The following is a 23421-nucleotide window of genomic DNA, read 5'->3' on the forward strand; positions in this document are numbered from 1 at the left end:
GGACCGGATCTTGAGCCCGGACATTCGGGTCAAAAACCTAGTGTCCCGGGTCCGCCCCCAAGAAAAAAATAGTTTCCCGAAATCAGGGTAAAAATACCTACATCTGGAAAAAAAATTTCGAAAAAAATCTAAGAGGTTTTACTAAACTAAGTTGTTCCTAAATAAATACTAAATTATTTTCATTTTTCATATATAGGATTTGAAATTCAGATTCTTGATTGAATTCAATATAGATCCACGGTACAGTTCTCAAAAGCAGTACTTACAGTTATTCTGTTTTTTGAAAGATTCTGACTGCAATTTTCCATCGAATCGGCCCTAATTTAGGATTTTATTTTGCATTTTTCAATCTATAGGGCTCCTATATATGATAGATCCAGTTTTTAGTTTTGACCACTATTTTCTACCAGATAGCAGTTTTCCCACAAAATAGAAGATACTTAAAAATAAACAAAATCACATAATAAATAAAACTTTTACATTTATTTAAAACTAGGATCACAATCAAATTAGTAAAAAATTAAACATTAAAATAATTAAGTTAATTAACAGTAAAATAACTATTTTTTAAACAATAAATACAAACGCAATGGTTAAAAGAGAACATTATACAAACACTTAATAATATTGACGGGCGTAACAGACCTCCGCCATAATAAGATCACAATGTTTTGGATTGATTATGCCCATTTGTTTGAGATCAAATGCCGTTAACATTTTAAAACTAAACAAATCGATTTCTTCCCTCTGAAAGATGCAGTTGTACATGGACATACCACGTCGGTGTAGAATTTTAGAGACATGAGGACATAACGGTTTTATGGCCACCGGTGATGCTTGACGAATGTGATGTAATTGCGGTGCCACTGTTAGCCGGCGCTGACGTTGTTGCTGTTGTTGTGGTTGAGGCTGAAGAAATGTTGGTTTGTTTTGAAGGATTTTTAGCTTTTGATGGTGCTCCAGTTGCTGCTGTCGACTAATTTTTGGAACAATAATGGACACAACGTTATGATTCCTTTGCTTGAGCGGGGTGCGTACATTTGTGGGTGTGGCAACGTAGTCCTGTGGTAACATATTCTGTTGTTGGCCTTGATCAGCATTAATAATTTTAATAAATGGACGTTTTTGATATGCACTCGACTGCAAATGTGATGTTGCACTTAACTCCCGCTGTTGTTGTTGTTTTTGGTGACAACAATGACTTGCCGATTTGGGTGGATCTTTGAGTTGGATACGTTTCTCGAATTGTTTCTCCTCTTGCCGTTCAAACACATCACGAATTTTACGAAAACGTTCGGAGAAACGCTGCTTAGGACGCATCGGACTATCGGTTCTAGTCTTAACATGATTTACTTGTTGTTCTTGCTCGTTGCGATGCTTCTCTCGAATATTCTCAATGTATTCGTCCAAAGATCCATCGCCACCAAAATTAAAATTAAATGCTGTATTCTCGCTGAGCGGGGTTAATGGAGTCAATGGTGAATTGGGCACTAAAATTAAATATTGTGAGGTTATGTTTATGCAAAATTAAAGTTTGAAAATTGGGGGCGACTTACTTGTTTGCAAATAGGCATAGCGTTCCATTGTGATTTTTTAATTTGTTAAGAAGATACAAAATAATAGATGCAGGTTTATTAAAAACGAACTACAAAACATTTAAATTAAAAACAAAAATATCAAATTGAAATATAAATACACTTGTAAAAGAAAACACAAATAGAAAACTAATAAAAGAGGGGACCGTTATTTAGTGTTGCTTCAGTCTATGATGCATATTTGTTACAACCCTGTTGCTGGTCTAAAATTGGTATTAAAATGCATTTACACGTCGCTGAGTGGTAACATTGCTCATACCGTCTTTACACCAGGAATAGTTTATTCTATTGAGGTGAATCGGGAATAAATGCAATTACTCTGTTCCATAACCTGCATTAATCTACAGTTTCGTATTTTTTTCGACATCGGAAGAAAACAAAGCAAAAAACAAATGTCAAATTAAAGACTTCATAAAGAAAATATTTTTCATTTAATTTCAAATAATAATAATATCCACCTTTGATTTTTTTACAATTAACCTTGTTAAATTAAAAAGCAGGTTCTCCGTTTCTGGCCGGTGAATACATCTTTCCGATAGAGAACAAAATGATGTTGTTGGACAAATAAATCGTTTTTCGTTATTACAAACATCATTTAAATATGAAGTTTCCGACAAACCTTTATCTTTTAACGTGAAGTTTGCTGAATTCATGTTGCCATATTTTATATTGATGATATGGCAATAAAAGCAAAATGTACTCAAATAAAAAATAGACAACGCAAATAATTTATTTTATATTGAAGAACGGAATTAAAGATTTACTTGACAAAATTAATTACAAATTCGCTTTGTTTTTTATTTTTAAATTGAATGAAAGATGCCACTGTGAAAAAATGCAGTGACTACTAGTTAAATTTACAAAAATATTGCCTATCTATGAAAAAATGCATTTATTTTAAAGGATCGACGTAATAATGAAAACCCGATAATGTGATCTTTATACTTTATTTTTTCTAAAGTAAAGGATTACCATGGTAGAATTAAGAAGGTAAAGCCAGACAATCAAATTTTTACAAGTTTTTCAATATTATTAATTTGGCAATATTTCATTGTCAATATATTTATTCATGAATGTATTGTATGCACACAAACCAGTGATGGGAATCTGTTTTCTACACAGTTAAATATGACAACGTAAATTAAAGTAAGTGCGGAGCTGGGAATACTGATTGAAAATGAGGTTACCCTTACCATGGGGATAACAAAACTGGACTATAAAGAAAATATATAAAAACGGGCCTCTGATTTGTGTATATAGGGTGAGATAAAAAAACTGCAACAAATTCAAACGCCATAATTTTTATATATATTTTTTTAAATTTTATTGTATGAAAGCAAAAAATGTCGGAAATAGAATCAAATTTTAGAATAAGTTTAGATTTGTTCGAATTAGTTACCTCTGGCACGAATTGTGGCCTTCAAACGGCCAATGAAACCATCATCCGCAGCCCGAATATTGCTATGCGGTATTTTGGTCCATTCCCGGCGAAGCGCTTGCTTGAGGTAATCGACACTTTGGTATTTTTTAGTGCCAACCTTGCATTCCAAAATCTCCAGACACAATAATCCAACGGATTGGTATCCGGAGATTTTGGTGGCCATTGTGCCCTGGAAATGAAGCGAGGAACCTCATTTTGTAACCATTCTTGGGTGGTGTGTGCTGAGTCCTGTTGGAATGTCGAAGGTCTGCCGCCAAAATGTTTGCGTGCCCAAGGCTTTAATATACCCCCCAGAATATTTTCGCGATAATATTCGGCATTTATTCTGATGACATGGTCGATTAATACGAGCGGAGAGCGACCATCGGCAGTTATGGCGACCATCACCATAGCCGGCGCTTGAGTTTTGGTGGCCAACCGAAGGTGCACTTTTTCAGCTGACCCCTTTGGCAAGTAAACACGATCATTTTGTTTGTTTACAAACTGCTGGACAACGAATGTTTTCTCATCGGAGAAAACCAAATTCGACAGTTCACCACTTTCGGTCAAGCGAAGCAACTCTTTAGCTCTTTTGAGTCTATTTTTTATTGTAAGTTCTTGCCTTTTTGGAATTTCAATGGCTATACCCCGAGCTCATTTTTCAATATTTGCCGAATGGAATATTGCGATATGTTCAGCTCAGGAGCCATTTTTGGGCCACTGCGACGCGGGATTCGATTAAGTCGCTTCTTTACTTTTCGAACCATTTTTGCTTATGTTGCTGTTTTCTTCGGTCTTCTTCCTTGATGTCAGAGTACGTTACCAGTATCATGGTAATGAGCGATGGTACGAGACACAAAAGATTTATTCACATTTTAATGCTGGAGTGCTCTAACGATAGCCACTTGTGGTTTTCCAGCCAAATATAAAGAACACGAATAACTGTTTTTCTGGAAAATTCTTACCAAAATGCTTTTGTACACTTGTAAACAATAAAATGTGCTGTCCATGGTGGCAGTTGTTTGAAGTCTGAAGTTGGTTGCAGTTTTTTTATCTCACCCTGTAGAAAATATGTTTTCATCTCTGATTTGTGTATATGCAATGGATTTATAAATATATATTTTGACAAATGCTATTGTGTCTAATGAATATTTAAAAAAAATTGTGAACATATGATTGCATGACTTTACCTTCCTAATTCTTCCATCGCATGCTGAAAAAAAAGGGATTTATGGTCAAACTCCTTTGTGTAAAAGTTATATCATTAAGAGTTGCACACATGGGTACTTTTTGCAATAGAGACGTATACCAAACTTCTATGTAGGCGCCATTAACATAAATATAACTGTTTATTAATAATTAAAAGCGTGTTTTAGTTCTGACAAAATAAAACAAAGAAAACCAAAGATAGAAAAAGCTCAATAAAACATATTTTTAGACCATTAAAATTTCATTTAAAATAAAATGTCGGAGCTATCACTGCATAACAGTCACATAAATAGTCCAATGGTGATTGCTTCTCCATTGGCCAATTCCACTCGAATTCAAACCAATATTAGCAACAACAATACTAATATTGTAATAAACAATTATAATTTCAATCAAATTGTCATCAATGAATCGAAAAAGTCAAGCAAAAGTCAAAAAGCCGTAAGTGTAGGCAAAAAACCTGTTGTTTCCCGTAAAGCTATTGCTCCGAAGAAGACGGGCTCAGACATCACGATTAATAAATCTTCGGGCAATGCCAAGAAGGTTCATAGCGTCGAACGCATACTCAACCAAATAAACATGAGCAAATATTCCAATCTCTTTCGAAATTGCGATTTAAATAAATTTAAGGAGTTGCGTGAATTGGATTTGAATGCCATGGGCATAACGAGACCACAGGAAATACGTATATTTAAGGAGGCCATTTATAAGGTCAAAACCGAGCACATAAACACCATAGTTTAAGTTGGAATTTAAGTTTATATAATTAGAAAAAATATATGTAATGTTTGTATTTATTTAAAAATAATTGTATTTGTATGCAGGACACCATAAAAATGTTATATGTTATTTAAAAAACCATAGTAATTGTAATTTTATATTTTTAATTTTGTGTTTGTGTAAGTCTAATTTAATTGTTTTTGTGTGCCGGTCATTCAAAACATCTGTATTCTTTTATATTTTTTTCTAATAAAGATTCAAAACAATTTTTTAATCCCCTTAACCAACCAACACCTTTCGTTTTATTACCCATTAATTCGTATAGGCAGAAAGACCAGTCCCAAATTGTTGTTAATTAAAAAAAAAACCAGATTAAATGCGTTTCAAAGTAATTTTATGACAGATCCGTTAAGAGTTCATAGACATTTCATGTGTTTTGGGCAGTACAGTATTTGTAATTGTTTCAATTAGCAGTATTTTTTCTTTGGTGTAATATAGCATGTTGTGGAAGTAAATATAAATTTTGTAAATATATTTACAAAACTATATATAGTTTGATTCAAACAGGTTGTATGCAATTATACTGCCGAATTAATGAACTACGAAGCTAATGGTCATGTATGCACACTAGTCTTTGTGTCTCTTTTCCTCTATTGCGTTTGAAACATCAATAAACAGACATAAACGAGTAATTTTCAATAATTGTTCTATAAATTAGTTTATTGGTTTTAACACCTTACAGTACGTTTACATATAAATGGGTTATCCCAATGGATTTAGATTAAAATTGTCATATCCATTACGCATACTTCAAATAAATCCTCCTGAATTAGGTTAACCCTGCAAAAAGTTCTAACGTAACCGGCAACAAAATGTATAATTTTGGGATAAAACATGGATTAAATTTTTTAAGAAACCCTTATATTCCAATAAAGTTTTGGGGGGTTTCCGCAACATATTTTTTTTAAATTAAAAAAAAAAAACCAAACCAATTGTTGCATGTTTAAAAAGTCTATTGACATAATAAGACTCAAGCGCAGAGTTGCATTTTCCTAGATCCCTCGAAGTAAAGCTACCCATCTTATTGAGCCATGGCTAAACCCATGGTACAACAAGGTGGTATAACAGCTCCGTAAAACTATAGAAATACAGCCCTGAGTCTATACCCGCTTCCTGTCAAAATTATTCAAAAATATATGCCACAAGTTGTTTTCAGATTTCTAGTCTGAATTTTCTTTAAAGAATATGATCCAAACTGTTTAATCCTTCAATTTCATGGCAAAACTGGTTAAAATCTTTAATGCGCGCCCTGCAATGTAAATTTTTTCTCAAACAATGGTGCAATAAATAAGGTAAAGTCATGAAATCGTATGTTTACAAATTTTTCAAAAGCGTACATTCAATCATGGTACAATAAAAAGGTAAGGTAGAGCTACCGGACTTCTGCCAATTTTGTGTATGTATTTCTTGTTTTGAAAAATAAAAAAGAATATTTTCAAAATCAATGAAATGCGGTCGTACAGCTGGAAAGTAATTTGCTTTTATTTCAGACCAAATATTTTGTTATTTTCAAGCCTTTTAGAGGCAATAAACGTCAGGGAAGAATATAATCTAAAGCAGAAAACTTGTAAGTCATGTAATATTTAATTATGGAATGGTTGAATTTGGCTTCGCTTATGACAATTGTTTGCTAGAAAACTGGTAAAAATTTTCATCCCTCATTTTTAGTCGATCTGGTATTAAATTCGTTATAAACCAGTAAGGAAAAGTCAAAAGTCGTCCGGCGCCGAAAATATGATACCTTGCACCACTATGGACGGTTATTACATCTTTCCGATAAAAAATTATGCTGTCGGACACATAAATCCATGATAAAATAATAGCAAAATTTATTTAAATAAGAAAGTGGATTACGCTAATCGTTTATTTTATATCGAAGAACTGAATTATAGATTTATTTAACGAAAATTATTAAAAATTCGTTTTGTATATTATTATTAAACAAAAATGAAGATGCCATTGTGAAAAAAAATCAGCGACTACCAGTTATATTTACAAAAAGCTTGCCATATATCATTCATTATTTTTAACGGAAAGATGTAATAATGAAAAACCCGATAATGTGAACTTTATGTTTAAAGTTTAAAGTAGGGGATAACCAAAGTTTACTATATAGAAAAGATATAAGAACGGCATATGCATATTTAGTACAGCTCCCGTAAAAAAATAATTTATTCCCAAATCGGATGAAACATATATATGGGAGCTATAGCTATATCTGAACCGATTTTCTCCAATTTTGATGTACTAGATTCGATCGGATGTACCAAAATTCAGGACTTTTTGGCAAATATTGGCCATTTGGTTTGGATTAACCCGAAATCAGTTGAAGTTATATATGGGAGCTATAGCCAAATCTGAACCGATTTTGACAATTTTTTTTTATTTTTTATTATTTTCGAGCAGTATCTGATGTCCGGTGCCAAATATCATTCTTGTGGAGTGTATATTACGCATGGGAGGGACTTAAAACGCCAAATGTGATGAAACATATGTATGGGAGCTATAGCTATATCTGAACCGATTTTCTCCAAATTTGAATTTATTCTAGACTGAATTCGGTGGGATTTACCAAAATTCAGAACATTTGGACTTATATTGGCCATTTGGTGCACAATTAATCCGAAATCGTTTGAAGATATATGGAAGCTATATCTAAATCAGATCCGATTATCACCAATTTCAATAGGGTTCGTTCTTGGGCCAAACAAATATTGTTTATGAAAATTTCATCTCAATCGGATAACAAATGCGACCTGCATTTTGCTCTCAAGAATACGTGGACGGACGGACTGACTTGCACAAATCGACTCCAAAAGAAGATCCTCAAAAGTATCTATGGGTCTATCTCGCTTCCTTCTCCCTGTTTCAAACAAATGCACAAAGACATAATACCCTTACCACTATGTGGTGTAGGGTATAATAAACGATTTGCGTTATCAATTTTTTATTTAAATAAATGTTGCTGTTAGGCTGGAAATACATAAAGAGCATATTTGGTTGGCTTAAGTCGCCGGCTGGCTTCTTCGTATAGGAGCAAAAGAGTTTTAGGTTGACTTAGTTCGATTTTGGGCCTAGGCTCCTTTGTTCATTTCAATGACTTACGCCAGTCAATGTATTCTCACCTTTAACCTTCTAAATTCTGTCATGCCTAATGCCAGAAACAATCCTCTTATATGTTCTCAGCTTTATGTATTTAGACCTTTATCGTTTTTTGAACGGCCCAAGCATTTGAAGAATCTGGCAACACCATCATCTGTGTTAACAGTAAAATAGCATACATGGCAACATAACATTTATTGACGTTAACTTAAAATAGGAGAAGGCGTCGTTAAAAACAAAGTACATAAATAAAAATAATAAAACATAGGAAGCCAAGTTTATCAATCAAAGCAATACAATTAGAAAAAAATACAAAATATTTTTCAGTTGCCAAAAGTTAAAAAGTGAAGAAAGAAGAGAGACCAATTAAAATCATTAAAATAAAATAACGAAATCAACGGGAGTACATATGCGCATTGAGTTAAAGTATTTAAGAAGAAGATAGAAGAATAGCAAGAAAAAACGATGAATGCTGTAACAAATGTTTGGAAACAAAACAAAATCCCCAAAAAGACGAAACACGTTTGTGTCTCCCCCACCGCTACTTTCCAAGAACAAAAACAGCATCAAAACGACGAATTAAAAAGCCGGTAAGCATATGTTTTGATTCATCATTTGATGTTAAAAGGCATGGAACACACCAGCACAACACGGCACGCACACAAAAAGGCAGGTAGACAGAAAAGACCAAACCACAGATGACAGGCGGTAAGATTTTATTTAACAGTCATTTCGTCTTCTTATTGGTACCAACCAACCAACAACAACTTACAACTTGTTTTATTGTGTTCGTTTTTAAAGGTCGACTTCATGCAGAGCATGGTATGATGCAACATCTAGTGTCTAATGGGTCACAACATGTTTTGTTGTGTTCGTTGGTTTGGTTGGCCACGAATTAATTGGTTTGATGCCATGACGAGTGAGTGTGGTCAAGCTAGAGGTTTTCTAAACTCGTTGAATTCTTTAGTGAATGAGAAATGCATAACCTCAAAAAATGAATTTGCTGCAAAAGAAAGAAGAAGGTCTAAGCAGGAATTACATTGAGTTTCTTTGACATCGAAGAAGGTATCTAGGATCCAGGTATGTACACAAAAACGAAAGTATAATAACATCTATATTCTAATAATCTATATTTAAAATATATCTTATTTGTTTCTCAAACAAGCCGGATAAAAGAATAATAATTAGGATATCATCTAGGTACCCGAAATATACAATTGCAAACAATTTGATTGTAAAATATGACTTAGTAGCTTGAAAGTACCAAAAAAGTGAGGACTTCTATTCCAAAAGGAAATGACTTAAACACCAACAATTAGACGGACTGATATCGACAATCTTTTATATACAATTAAAAAAAAAAAAATGGACCTATTGAATTTTTTAATTTTTCAAAATCATTTCCATTTGGAATAATTTGAGAGGTAATATTTTGAGATTTGATATGACAATTGAGTTTAGAAAATGGGGTAGAATGCAGGTTGATGTAGGTGATGTATAAAAACTGTACTAAATGATACTAAATTTGATACAATTTGGTTTTAGGTAATTAAATAAAGATCGATTATTGAAATTTATTGTAGAATAAGGTTGTCCTGCGTTCAACAAATTTCCGGAAAGTTCTAAATTTGGTATCGAGTGTAGGTTAAGGGGCTATAATTATGGATATGGATAGCTGTGAAAAATAAAATTAAAATTGAAAATAAAATTAAAAAATCCCGACAATCAGGTGTCACGGTTATATCTGCTTGTATGAAAACGTGGACATTTAAAGTCAATTATCTTCCAGAGGAGGAGGTATTTAATACGAACTCTTAACACCAAATTTAATATAATTATTTTTAAAAATTAAGCTAAAATCATAAAAATACCGAATATTGAGAGGTACCGTTATATGGGGGCTACACAAAGAGGCGATTTTTTGACATAGAAAGCAGTACCTATATATGTTAGTATTTTTATACCTTTAGCCATATATGGGTAGAGAGGGTACGGCCAACACGTGCCTCATCGAAATAAGGGTTTTAGACACTAGGCCTCTTTGGATCAAATCCGTTTTAGGACATTTGGAGTCGATCTAGCGATGTCCGTCTGTCTGTCTGCTGACTGGTGCTCACGATAACTCTCGAAGGGAGTATCCGATTTAGTACAAACTTGGTACTTCGTAATATTATTATCAAACTTAAATCAAGTTTGGAAATGGGCAATATCGGGCCACTCCTTCTGGTACCTCCCCTACAAAAAGTCGAAATTTTCAAAGAAAATATTTTACTGCACAGAAAGAGAAAGGATGTTCAGATTTTGCCCCAACTTTGCAAATCCTAATATTTGAATCAGTGCTTGGTAAAATACCTAACTTTAACCCTTATAAAATGTGAATTAAGAGTCCGATTGTCTTCAAATTACACACTTCACAATATTTTTATCAACCCAATTTCTGGGGTAAGGATGGAATATATCGGTCCACTCCTTCTGGTGAATAACCAAAACGATTATAAAAACCGAAATAAACATCCGGTTCTCTTCAAATTTCACACATACAAGCATTTTTGCAAACACAAAATCTGTTGTGAAGATGATATATATCAGCGAAATCCTTCTGGTACCTCATCTGTCATATCAGTCAGCGATTCATTACAACTTGCTATATTTAAAAATTTCTCTCAACCAGAAACCTGAGATGAATATGGTATTTATGATTTCGCATAAAATTGGTTTTAAATGTTAGAAATTTTTTTATAATTTGGTATTTTTGTAATTTTTTATCTGTATAAGATGAAGTATGAAAATGGAATACATCGGTCGACTATATTTGGTACCTCACGCACATTTTAACATTTTATCAAAACTATTACATATCTCATATAGAGTGAAGGAAATAATCCATTTAGTTCAATCCTGGCATGTCACAATATTTATATCATATTTATTTAGGTTCGATACGAAATGGAGAATATTATATATACAGGGTGAGATAAAAAAACTGCAACAACATTTGCAACATTTTTTTAAATTTTATTGAATGAAAGCAAAAATTTCGGAAATAGCATCAAATTTTAGAATAAGTTTAGATTTGTTCGAATTGGTCACCTTAGGCACGAATTATGGCCTTCAAACGGTCACACGCTGCCCGAATGTTGCTCTGCGCTATTTTGGTCCATTCCCACATCATCACATCATCGCTTGAGTTCTGGTGGCCAACCGAAGATGCATATTTTCAGCTGACCTCTTTGGCAAGTAAACACGATAGTTTTGTTTGTTTACAAACTGCTGGACAACGAATGTTTTCTCATCGGAGAAAACTAAATTCGGCAGTTTACCACTTTCGGCCAAGCGAAGCAACTCTCTAGCTCTGTTGAGTCTAATTTGTTTCTGTTGCGGTGGAATTTTTTGGAATTTCAATGGTTTCACCCCGAGCTCATTTTTCAATATTTGCTGATCTAATATTGCGATGTGTTCAGCTCACGAACCATTTTTCGGCCACTGCAATGCGGGTTTCGAACAAGTCGCTGCTTTACTTTTCGAACTATTTCTGCTGATGTTGCTGTTTTCTTCCGTCCACTTCCTTGACGTCGTGCTACGCTACCAACATCACGGTAACGAGCGATGATACGAGACACAAAAATTTATTCACATTTAAATGATGGAGTGCTCTAACGATAGCCACATTTGGTTCTCTATCACGCTCAAATTCCATCACGAATAACTTTTTTCTGGAAAATTCTCACCAAAATGCTTTTGTACGCTTGTAAACAATATAATGAGCTGTCACAGGAATACTTTTAACAGCTGTCGGATGAGTGGCTTAGAAATGACATCAGCCTGAAGTTGGTTGCAGTTTTTTCATCTCACCCTGTATATCCTTAATTCGATTTCAGGTTTAATGTGCAAATAATGAATTATATCAGCCCAAATGGAGCGAATTTCGGGACGTTCGTTTTCTTTTTTGGCAACTCGGCTCCGATACATATGTTTCAATATAATCCTTTTCCAAATGATATCATGCACTCTATAGGAAATTATAACTGCTCTAAAGCAGTTATAAATTCTTTTTTTACGTGAGCTCTACTTAATATGCATAGTGGTGTAGGGTATTATATAGTGGGCCCCGCCCGACTTTTGAATTTTCCTCACTGGTTTTTTTATATAAATAAGCAAAATATATATAAACTCTTTATTGAGTTCAATTTTAAAGGCTATTTCTTTCTACAGAAATGTATTTCCAAAATGAGGAAAAATTTTAGTTTTTAGTCACGCTGACCTCTCCCCATATTGTGATACAATTATTTAGATTCTTTAATTTAAATATGTTTTTCCTATTGAATACCAATACGAATTTTCACAGGAATTGAATTATGAAGCATTGTGGGGCTAAAATGATTTTTCTGAATTCGAGTTATTTTAAATTTGCAAAATTTTCATCATTTAAGCGTTTTTATTTCTATTGCCATTGACAACATTCCAAATGGACGTTTTTCTCCGCACCCAGCCGTTGGCATCACTGCCAACAGGTTCGTTTGAAATGTAAATAAATAAAAATTGCCAAAGCTGTTGCGTTTAGTCGCAGTTACAACCTTCGTCTGTAAACGTCTCAAAGCGGAAACGGAAACGAGATTTTTCGTGAATTTTATTCAAAATCTTATTAGAAAAAGTTCTAAAATTTGTGTGCAAAAAAAAACGCGTTTAAAAATAATAATTACAAAACGAAATAACAAAGAAAACATAAAAAAGAAATTTTAAAAATAATAAATAATTCTTTTTCGAAAAAAACGAAACGGCGTTTTGATTGTTAAATTAAACAATTAAATCATAACAAAAAATAAAATTAATAACGTGTCTGTGTGTTGTGCATTGTTAATTATTGTCATTTCATAATTTGTTTATTTTTGAAAAATGTAAGAAGAGAAAAAAAAATAATTGGTGTTTGGCATTTAATTTGGTTTTTTTTTTGGGTGAATCGTATAATAATTAACACAGCAAGTTAGTTTCAAATAATTTTTGGCTGTTTTGTTATTGTTGTTATTGCAGCTTAATCGAAAAACAACAACAAAAAACAATATTTCATGCAACGACGATAATAACAATAATTCGGAGCTTCAAATAATAAACGAGTGGTAAGTGGTGCATAAAATGCTGGCATGGGGGAGGGGGATTTTTCCCTGTTGATGGGAAGTGACAATAAAAGTGCTGAAATGAAATAAGAAAAAGCAAAAAGAATAACAAATTAATTTTAAATCAAGTGAAGTGTGAATGACAAATGTACAAACCCCAATGCTAAACTTAAATTGTGTTAAAATGACATGTTAGGCTAGGTCCTGTGAAAATTCACAGCCTTTGCGGGTATTAAAACTCTATTGATAAAGGTTGTGTTTTTCTGCCAAAATTAATTTGAAAAATGATTGTCCTTTAACTTCTAAAGGACTATCTATGTATGTCCTTCAACAACACTTAGAGCCTTTATTAAGTCGTTCCAATGCCATGAAATTGTTGGGGGAATAAGGACCGGCCAATAAGCCGATTAAAGGCCCAATCTATTCTAATAAACCTTGCATTTAAATCATGGTCATATGCTGACCACTATGAACTTGAATGAAAACGCTTATACTGTAGGCAATACATGTTGTCGTATGCAAGAAAGAAAAAGGTTTTCGAGCACAGATTGTAATTCGCCTTTTCATATGAATTCGGGGAATACTTGAGGAAAAAGTGCTGAGATCAACCGACCATGACATCTGCCACTGGCAGGGACATCTGGAAAATTTTTTTTAAATTCGACGAAAAGAAAAATCTGCAACAGCCTTTCCAGAGTGGTGTTCGTGGAATTTACAAAGGCTAGGCCAGCCGATAGACCTACACTTTATCGCAAGGTAATCGTTCGGAATGAACATTGAAGGCCAGTTTCTTTGGGAGAGTTAGAGAAACAATTGGTTAGTTTAGAGGATGCAACAGTACACAGTTATTAAATGCCGGAGTCTGAAGAAAAACAAAATTAAAATAAGTTGAAAAGTATCATTCGCTTCTGCCGACACAATACCCTCAGCCATTGTTCGATTATTCAAATATATTTTGACTTCTGTTATGATTATTCAAACCGTTGACCCTCTATGAAGTGGGTTCTGAGGGAATGACCCAATATTGTCTATTTCGTATCGAACCTATGTAAATACGATATAAATATGGGTAATTTGGTAACAGGTTGGATACTTCCTCAACTTTTCATAACACATGTGATAATTTTTAGAAAATGCTAAAATGTGCGTGAGGTATAGTCGACCAAAGCATTCCATTTTCATACTTCATCTAATACAGGTAAAAATATTGATATGGGCAGAATTACAAGAAAATCGAACATTTATATCGAAATTATGGGAAATCATAAATTCCATATTCATCCCAGGATTTTTTGTCAAGGGAAATATTTCGATATAGCAAGTTGTAAAGAAGCGCTGAATTGTTTTGCAAGTTATGACAGATAAATGTATTGAAAATTGTGACCTTTTGTAGGTGAGGCACCAGAAGGGCTTCGCAGATTTATGTCATCTTCACAACAGATTTTGTATTTGTATGTGTGAAATTTGAAGAGAGTTGGATGATTATTTCGATTTCTTTGAGCGTTTTGTTTTTCAAAACCTTGAACCCTATGTATGGGAGAGGTACCAGAACAAATGGTCTCTACCATAGTATTAATAGATCTTGTGCTCATGGAAATATTGAGTGAACCGATATATCCCATTTTCACAGCAGATCTTGTGTTATTGGAAATAATGGGATTTGTGAAATATGAAGAAAACCGGGTGTTTTTTTCGCTTTATTTGAGCGTTTTAGCTATTCAAAACATTGACCCTTTGCGTGGGAGGTACCAGAAGAAATTGTCCGATCTCCACCATCCTTATAACAGATCTCGGGTTGATGGAAATATTGAGATGTGCCAAGTCTGAATTAAAGGAGGTTAATTTCGCGTTTTATGAGCTTCATGGATATTGAAAATGTTGACCCTTTTGTGGGGGAGGTACCAGAAGGAGTAGACCGATATATCTCATCTTCACACTTAATAAAAATGTTGTGATGTGTGAAATTTGAAGACAATCGGACTTTTACATCACATTTAATAAGAGTTATAATTATTCAAAATTGTGACCCCTTGTGGGGGAGGTACTTTATGGAGTGGACCGATATTGTCCATTTTCTCACCTGAATGGACAATTTTCTGTTATAAGAGATGATTACAACCTCTGATGAATTTCAAATATCAAATTTGAAAAAATTCCACTTAAATCATCAGAATACCGAACATATGCAAGTTGTGTCTGCCCATTGCGAATAGAGTCAATTTTGGACCTATATGGCATATTTTTTTTTATATTAACCTAAATATACGAACCTAACATACATGTCTGTAACATTTTGTCAATGTACTTTAATACGTCGAAAAGCTAAGGTGATTTTCAGAGATGAACAGCCAGATTGCCGAACGGACGGATCTGACTTAATCGAATTTAATATTTTGTTGGGTCTAAAATAATTACCTAGAGGAGTTACAGAATCAGTTGGTTTGCCGGCAGATATATACTCTCAGCAATAAACCAAACTAAAGTACAGCTTGATTTTCAGGTTTCGAAGTTTCGTACGTGAAATGAAGGCCCTTCTTATACCCTACACCACATAGTGGTATTATGTCTTTGTGCATTTGTTTGTAACAGGGAGAAGGAAGCGAGATATACCCATAGTTAGAATCACTTTCTGAGTCGATTTATGCATGTCCGTCTGTCTGTCCTTCTATCCGATCGAAATGAAATTTTCCAAACAATATTTGTTTGGCCCAAGGACGAACCCTATTGAAATTCGTGAAAATCGGTCCAAATTTAGATATGGCTCCCATATATATCTTCAATCGATTTCGGGTTAATTTTGCACCAAATGGTCAATTTTAGTCCAAATGACTTGATTTATCCGACCAAATTCAGCTTAGAAGCAAGTACATCAAATTTGAAGAATATCGATTCAGATATAGTTATAGCTCTCATATATATGTTTCATCCGATTTGGGGTTTTAAGTCCCTCAAATGCGTAATATACACTCCACAAGAATGATATTTGGTAATTATGGAAAAATAACTTTGTCAAATGTTATTGAGATCGGATCAGATTTGGAAATAGCTCTCTGTATAAATGTATCCGATTTGACGTTAATTGTGCACATCCGACTGCATTTATCCTAGAAACAAGCAATTAAAATTTGGTGAACATTGGTTCAGATAAAGCTATAGCTCCCGTATATATGTTTCATCCGATTTAGAGTTGAAGTCCTCAAATGCGTAATATACACTCCACAAAAATGATATTTGGTACCAGGTATCAGGTACAGCCCAGAAATACCTCTGCCAAATTTTATCGAGATTGGTTCAGATTCATTTTTATATGGCTTCGATATACATCTTCATCCGATTTTACGGTTATTGCTCATCATATATGTAATATCAGCCCAAATTGAATAGATTTTTATACCCTCCACCTTGGAAAGGAGGGTATATTAACTTTGTCATTCCGTATGAAACATCCCTAAATATTCGTCGTAGACCCAATAAAGTATAAATATTCATAATCAGCATAAAATTCTAAGTCGATTTAACGATTTCCGTCTGTCTGTCCGTCTGTCTGTTGAAATCACGATACAGCCCACATTATTTAACGTAGAGCAGAGCTGTTTGTATTGTGTCTAGGATGGTTGGTATTTAAAATGAGATATATCGGTCCACGTTTTGGTATGGTCCCCATATGACGGTACCTCACGATATTCGATATTTTGATGATTTTTGCCACATTTTTCCACGGATTTGTCTAAAAATTGGTATTTGTAAGTCATAATGGGTCCTAGTTCGTGTGGCGAAATATTGTATGTATGGGTCTACGCTTTGGTATAGCCCCCATATAAAGGTACCTCCCGTTTTTTGGTATTTTGATGATTTTTGCCACATTTTTCAGGGTTTTGTCGGAAAATTGGTATTTATAAGCCATAATGGGTCCTAGTTCGTGTGGCGAAACATTGTATGTATGGGTCCACGCTTTGGTATATATAAAGACACCTCCCGATTTTTGGTATTTTGATGATTTCTGCCACATTTTTTCACGGATTAGTCTGAAAATTGGTATTTGTAGGTTATAATGGATCCTAGTTCGTGTGGCGAAATATTGTATGTATAGGTCTACACTTCGGTATAGCACCCATATAATGGTACCTCCCGATATTCGGTATTTTGATGGTTTTTGCTACATTTTTTCACGGATTTGTCTAAAAATTGGTATTTGTTGGTCATAATCGGTTATGGCTGCGGTAGTGAAACATTGTACGTCCACGTTTATACCACGTTTTGGTATAGCTCCCATATAACGGTAACTCCTGATATTCGGTATTTTGATGATTTTTGCCACATTTCTTCGCGGATTTGTCTAAAAATTGGTATTTGTGTGTCATAATGGGTTCTAGCTCCGTTGCCGATATATTGTATGTATAGGTTCACGTTTTTGTATAGCCCCATATAGCTGTACCTCCCGATATTCGATATTTTGATGATTTTTACCATATTTTCCCACGAATATGTCTAAAAATTGGTATTTGTGGGTCAGCGGTACAAAAGTCTCTGTCAAATTGGTTGACAATCGATTCAGAGTTGGAAATAGTTCTCAAACTGTGACTGCTCTAAAGCCATGATACGCATTCAAATAAGGTTCATAGTTGGTACGATCTACTTCACATAAATTCCCAATACAAACGTTTTTTGTTACGGGAGCTCTACCAAATATGCATAGTGGTGTAGGGTATCATTAGTCGGCCCTCCAGACTTTTGACCTTTCCTTACTGGTTTTTTAATGTCAATATTTGAGTAAGTTTGTTTATGTCCACATTTACCTAAAATCCTTATCGAATTATTCGTATTGGCATTCTTGGAATGAGTTATTATTTAATTTTACAAAAACTATAAAAAATAAACAATTTTAAGATACCTTTACTCTCTGTCGACCCTGGTTCTTGGTAGCGTATTAAAATATATTCCTAAGAAACCCTGCCCACAACCGTTGATCATACGCCGTGTGGAACATACATTCCATGAAGGACTTACTTTGCAAAGCTTATCAAAAATGTATAACTCAAAAAATTCGTTATTATCTTCAGACAAGCCTGACGCTGAACGTATTTCTCCATTGTCAACTACTGTCAATTCAACTGTCACTGTTTGGTTTAAGGCAGACAAGAAAAAACCTCCCCTCTTTAGCCCGGCAGAGAATATATGCACTGGCTACTTTTCAATAAATAAAAGAAGAAAGCAATTCATGTCAAAAAACTTTCGTCATGGTCAGTTTGTCTGCCATAATTCTTCATAAATTGCCTGCCTTCATAAGTGTTGAGATAACAAATGTTTCAGTTCGGCTGCCAAATTCATGTAAATGTTAAGTGCCTCCCCATCAACCACCACCCCAGCAACGACCTTGGAAAATGCAAAGAGGAATAAACAAACACACACCAACACACACACACCAAGAAAATATTCATTTCCCCATTAAGATACGAATGGAGAACGGAATGCAAAAAGGATGCATTTTTAGGTTAGCGGATAGATGTACACTTGTATGTTTGCATGTCCTTCACAACAATGCATAGAAGGATATTATATAGAGATATAAGATGTAACCCAGAATAAGATGATAAATGCCATTAGCGTTTCTTGCCACATTTTTTTTTATTTTTTATTCAATGTCACATTGGAATTGATTCATTTATTCTTTTCTAAATAGGGCGACAATTCGTTGAATGTTTGAAGTGCTCATTTGTGTTTAATGGTGTGGGTCAGGGTCGAAACAATGATGCCAAGTTTTGCATTGCAGGGAGAATAACAGTTATTTAAGGACTTCTTCTTTATAGCATTCAAAATAAGGACATCTTCTATAAAAGAGCACAAATGAGACCTTCTTCCAAAGAAGAAATAAAAATGAGGTCCTCTCGCTTAGAGGAGCTTAAATGAGGTCCTCTCGCTTAGAGGAGCTTAAATGAGGTCCTCTCGCTTAGAGAAGCTCAAATGAGGACCTCTCGTTTAGAGGAGCTCAAATGAGGTCTCTTTCGCATAGAGGAGCTCACATGAAGTCCTCTTCGCTAGAGGAGCTCAAATGAAGTCCTCTTCGCTAGAGGAGCTCAAATGAGGTCCTCTTGCATTGATGGGCTCAAATGAGGTCCTCTTGCATAGATGAGCTCAAATGAGGTCCTCTCCACTAGAGGAGCTCAAATAAGGTCCCCTGCACTAGAGGAGCTTAAATGAGGTCCTCTCGCATAGAGGAGCTCAAATGAGGTCCCTTTCGCATAGAGGAGCTCAAATGAGGTCCTCTCGCATAGAGGAGCTCACATGAGGTCCTCTCGCATAGAGGAGCTCACATGAGGTCCTCTCGCATAGAGGAGCTCACATGAGGTCCTCTCGCATAGAGGAGCTCACATGAGGTCCTCTCGCATAGAGGAGCTCACATGAGGTCCTCTCGCATAGAGGAGCTCACATGAGGTCCTCTCTTCATAAAGGAGCTCAAATGAGGTCCTCTCGCATAGAGGAGCTCAAATGAGGTCCTCTGTTGTAGAGGAGCTCAAATGAGGTCCTCTCGCATAGAGGAGCTCAAATGAGGTACTCTGTTGTAGAGGAGCTCAAATGAGGTACTCTATTGTAGAGGAGCTCAAATGAGGTCCTCTGTTGTAGAGGAGCTCAAATGAGGTCCTCTGTTGTAGAGGAGCTCAAATGAGGTCCTCTGTTGTAGAGGAGCTCAAATGAGGTCCTCTGTTGTAGAGGAGCTCAAATGAGGTCCTCTGTTGTAGAGGAGCTCAAATGAGGTCCTCTGTTGTAGAGGAGCTCAAATGAGGTCCTCTCGCATAGAGGAGCTCAAATGAGGTACTCTGTTGTAGAGGAGCTCAAATGAGGTACTCTATTGTAGAGGAGCTCAAATGAGGTCCTCTGTTGTAGAGGAGCTCAAATGAGGTCCTCTGTTGTAGAGGAGCTCAAATGAGGTCCTCTGTTGTAGAGGAGCTCAAATGAGGTCCTCTGTTGTAGAGGAGCTCAAATGAGGTCCTCTGTTGTAGAGGAGCTCAAATGAGGTCCTCTGTTGTAGAGGAGCTCAAATGAGGTCCTCTCGCATAGAGGAGCTCAAATGAGGTCCTCTGTTGTAGAGGAGCTCAAATGAGGTCCTCTCGCATAGAGGAGCTCAAATGAGGTCCTCTGTTGTAGAGGAGCTCAAATGAGGTCCTCTGTTGTAGAGGAGCTCAAATGAGGTCCTCTCGCATAGAGGAGCTCAAATGAGGTCCTCTGTTGTAGAGGAGCTCAAATGAGGTCCTCTGTTGTAGAGGAGCTCAAATGAGGTCCTCTGTTGTAGAGGAGCTCAAATGAGGTCCTCTGTTGTAGAGGAGCTCAAATGAGGTCCTCTGTTGTAGAGGAGCTCAAATGAGGTCCTCTGTTGTAGAGGAGCTCAAATGAGGTCCTCTGTTGTAGAGGAGCTCAAATGAGGTCCTCTCGCATAGAGGAGCTCAAATGAGGTCCTCTGTTGTAGAGGAGCTCAAATGAGGTCCTCTCGCATAGAGGAGCTCAAATGAGGTCCTCTGTTGTAGAGGAGCTCAAATGAGGTCCTCTCGCATAGAGGAGCTCAAATGAGGTACTCTGTTGTAGAGGAGCTCAAATGAGGTACTCTATTGTAGAGGAGCTCAAATGAGGTCCTCTGTTGTAGAGGAGCTCAAATGAGGTCCTCTGTTGTAGAGGAGCTCAAATGAGGTCCTCTGTTGTAGAGGAGCTCAAATGAGGTCCTCTGTTGTAGAGGAGCTCAAATGAGGTCCTCTGTTGTAGAGGAGCTCAAATGAGGTCCTCTGTTGTAGAGGAGCTCAAATGAGGTCCTCTGTTGTAGAGGTGCTCAAATGAGGTCCTCTCGCATAGAGGTGCTCAAATGAGGTCCTCTCGCATAGAGGAGCTCAAATTGGGTCCTCTCGCATAGAGGAGCTCAAATTGGGTCCTCTCGCATAGAGGAGCTCAAATGAGGTCCTCTCGCATAGAGGAGCTCAAATTGGGTCCTCTCGCATAGAGGAGCTCAAATTGGGTCCTCTCGCATAGAGGAGCTCAAATGGGGTCCTCTCGCATAGAGGAGCTCAAATGGGGTCCTCTCTTTCTAGAGGAACTCAAATGAGGTCCTCCTTCCAGAGGAGTTCAAATGGGGTATTCTCTATGAAGGCCTATATTTTTATAAAATGCCATTGGGTAATTTTTTGTAGGGGACAATGTGACTGATCTTCAAAGTAAAGAAAATTTGGTCTTCTTTAAAAACTTCCTAAATTGTTGATGATATTTTCCTATTAAGGGAAAGTAGGTATTTTTTTTATAGAAGACCAGATTGGTTGATTTAATGGAAGGCCAATGAGTTTTTTTTTATATAGAACGTCAGGGGGCATTCTCATAGAAGATCAATGGTTCTTTTTATAGCAGATTAATATATCTAAAACCCAAAAGCTATTTTATGTCTGAGCTCATTTCAAAACTTCCACGTAGCTGAATTTCAACGTGAAAAAAATGTGGTATAAAACTTTGTATTGTAACTTCGTTGAAGTTTTTTTTTTTTGGTTTTTTATTTGTCTTCTTTTTGTTGTTGCCGTTTTCAATTGAATTATTATGATTAAGTTAACATTCAATTGTTGCATACATCTATAAAAATGTTGGGCTATAAATTGCATATAAATACAGTGGGACATGGTTAGAAACACAAATCCACATCCCCCTAATCTACCAAGGATAAAAGGAGAGGAGGAGTTATGATACTTATTTCAATATAGATTATGCCTGCGGAACCTATTTTCCATTGGGGTTTGGAAAACAAATCTTTTGCAGTTACTGTCCCACTGTATGGACAGTCCGATTATGAATGGCTCTATTTCCATAGAATAGTATTGAATATATTATTGATTTTAATTGTTATTATTATGTTGGTTTTTTTCCCCTTCGAGTGTATGTATAAGTATTGGTTTGCCAACATAGACAGTAGGTAGGTAGGTACGAAAAAAAGCGTACTTTTTTATAAATTTTATTTTTGATTTGATTTTTGATACAATTGTTGTAGTTCCAGCCATTTTTTGTTGTTACAGTTGTCGATGTTACATTCGAATATCTCAATTCATGTGGAAAACGTTAATTATTAGCCAATTCGTTTATTAGCCAATTTTTTCGCTATATGCATTTTGAAGTTGCTGTGATGTGTTGTTGTAGTTGTTATTGTTTCAGCTTTAATATACAATGGAATAGAAGTATTTATGTAGTGCATACAAATTTTTAAACGATTGAAATGTTAAATATTTTTGGATTTTTTGTACTTTGCAAAGACTTTATTTCGATGGGGAGAGGGCATAAGCAAGAGAGGAGACCCTTTAAAGACCTTTAACTTTTTAGAAGGAAAGGGGTTCTATAAAGCCTCATATGTATTGAATACCTATTAACCCCTTCAGTGTCAATGAAAATTTTTGTCGAGATAAAAATCTGAAATTCCGTACTAATTTACTAAAATGTGCTCAGAAATTCGAAAACGAAACTAATAGAATAGAACTGCAATATTTTTAAATAGCGAACGTGTCTGTTATTAAAAAATATCAAAAATAACGGTTCGTAAGAAAAACAAAAAATGGCAAAGAAAAAGAGTACTTTTAAATGTCAAATATATTTGACAAAAACACTGAAAGGGTTAAGATTTTCTATATACAGGGTGAAACAAAAAAACTGCAACAAAGTCAAAAGCCATAATTTTTACATTTTATTTTCAAATTTTATTGAATGAAAGCAAAAAATGTCGGAAATAGCATCAAATTTTAGAATGAGCTTAGATTTGTTCGAATTGGTCACCTTTGGCACGGATTATGGCCTTCAAACGGCTAATGAAACCGTCACATGCTGCCCGAATGTTGATCTGCGGTATTTTGGTTCATTCCCCGAGAAACGTTTGCTTGAGGTGATCGACACTTTGGTATCTTTTAATGCCAACCTTGCTTTCCAAAATACTCCTGACACAATAGTCCAACGGATTGGTATCTGGAGATTTCGGTGGCCATCGAGCGCTGGAAATGAAGCGAGATAACTCATTTTGAAACCATTCTTGGGTGGCGCGTGCTGAGTGCGATGGTGGTGAGTCCTGTTGGAATGTCCAAGGTCTGCGGGCAAAATGTTTGTGTGCCCGAGGCTTTAATATTATTCGACATTTATTCTGATGCCATAGTCGATTAATACGAGCGGAGAGCGACCATCGGCTGTTATGAACATTTTCAGC

General features: G+C 35.4%; 1 protein-coding gene across 1 annotated transcript; it reads right to left on the reverse strand.

The window, feature by feature from the left end:
• Nucleotides 1-461: 461 nt before the first annotated feature.
• LOC105262069 (uncharacterized) lies at nucleotides 462-1759 on the reverse strand. Its single transcript, XM_011295820.3, has 2 exons — nucleotides 1557-1759; nucleotides 462-1490 (listed from the first exon to the last, which is right to left on the reverse strand). The coding sequence occupies exons 1-2, from the start codon at nucleotides 1582-1584 to the stop codon at nucleotides 619-621; spliced, it is 900 nt and encodes a 299-aa protein (XP_011294122.1). The 5' UTR covers nucleotides 1585-1759; the 3' UTR covers nucleotides 462-618.
• Between the last annotated feature and the right edge of the window lie 21662 nt (nucleotides 1760-23421).

The sequence above is a fragment of the Musca domestica genome, unplaced genomic scaffold, assembly GCF_030504385.1.
Source record: "Musca domestica strain aabys unplaced genomic scaffold, Musca_domestica.polishedcontigs.V.1.1 6, whole genome shotgun sequence".
In the NCBI taxonomy this organism is placed as follows: domain Eukaryota; kingdom Metazoa; phylum Arthropoda; class Insecta; order Diptera; family Muscidae; genus Musca; species Musca domestica.

Excerpts from the sequence above, each read along its gene's own strand:
- LOC105262069 (XM_011295820.3), bottom strand. The coding sequence starts at position 1,584 with ATGGAACGCTATGCCTATTTGCAAACAA. Across the intron at positions 1,491-1,556 it reads CTATGCCTATTTGCAAACAA|TGCCCAATTCACCATTGACT; the intron begins GTAAGTCGCCCC and ends ATTTAATTTTAG.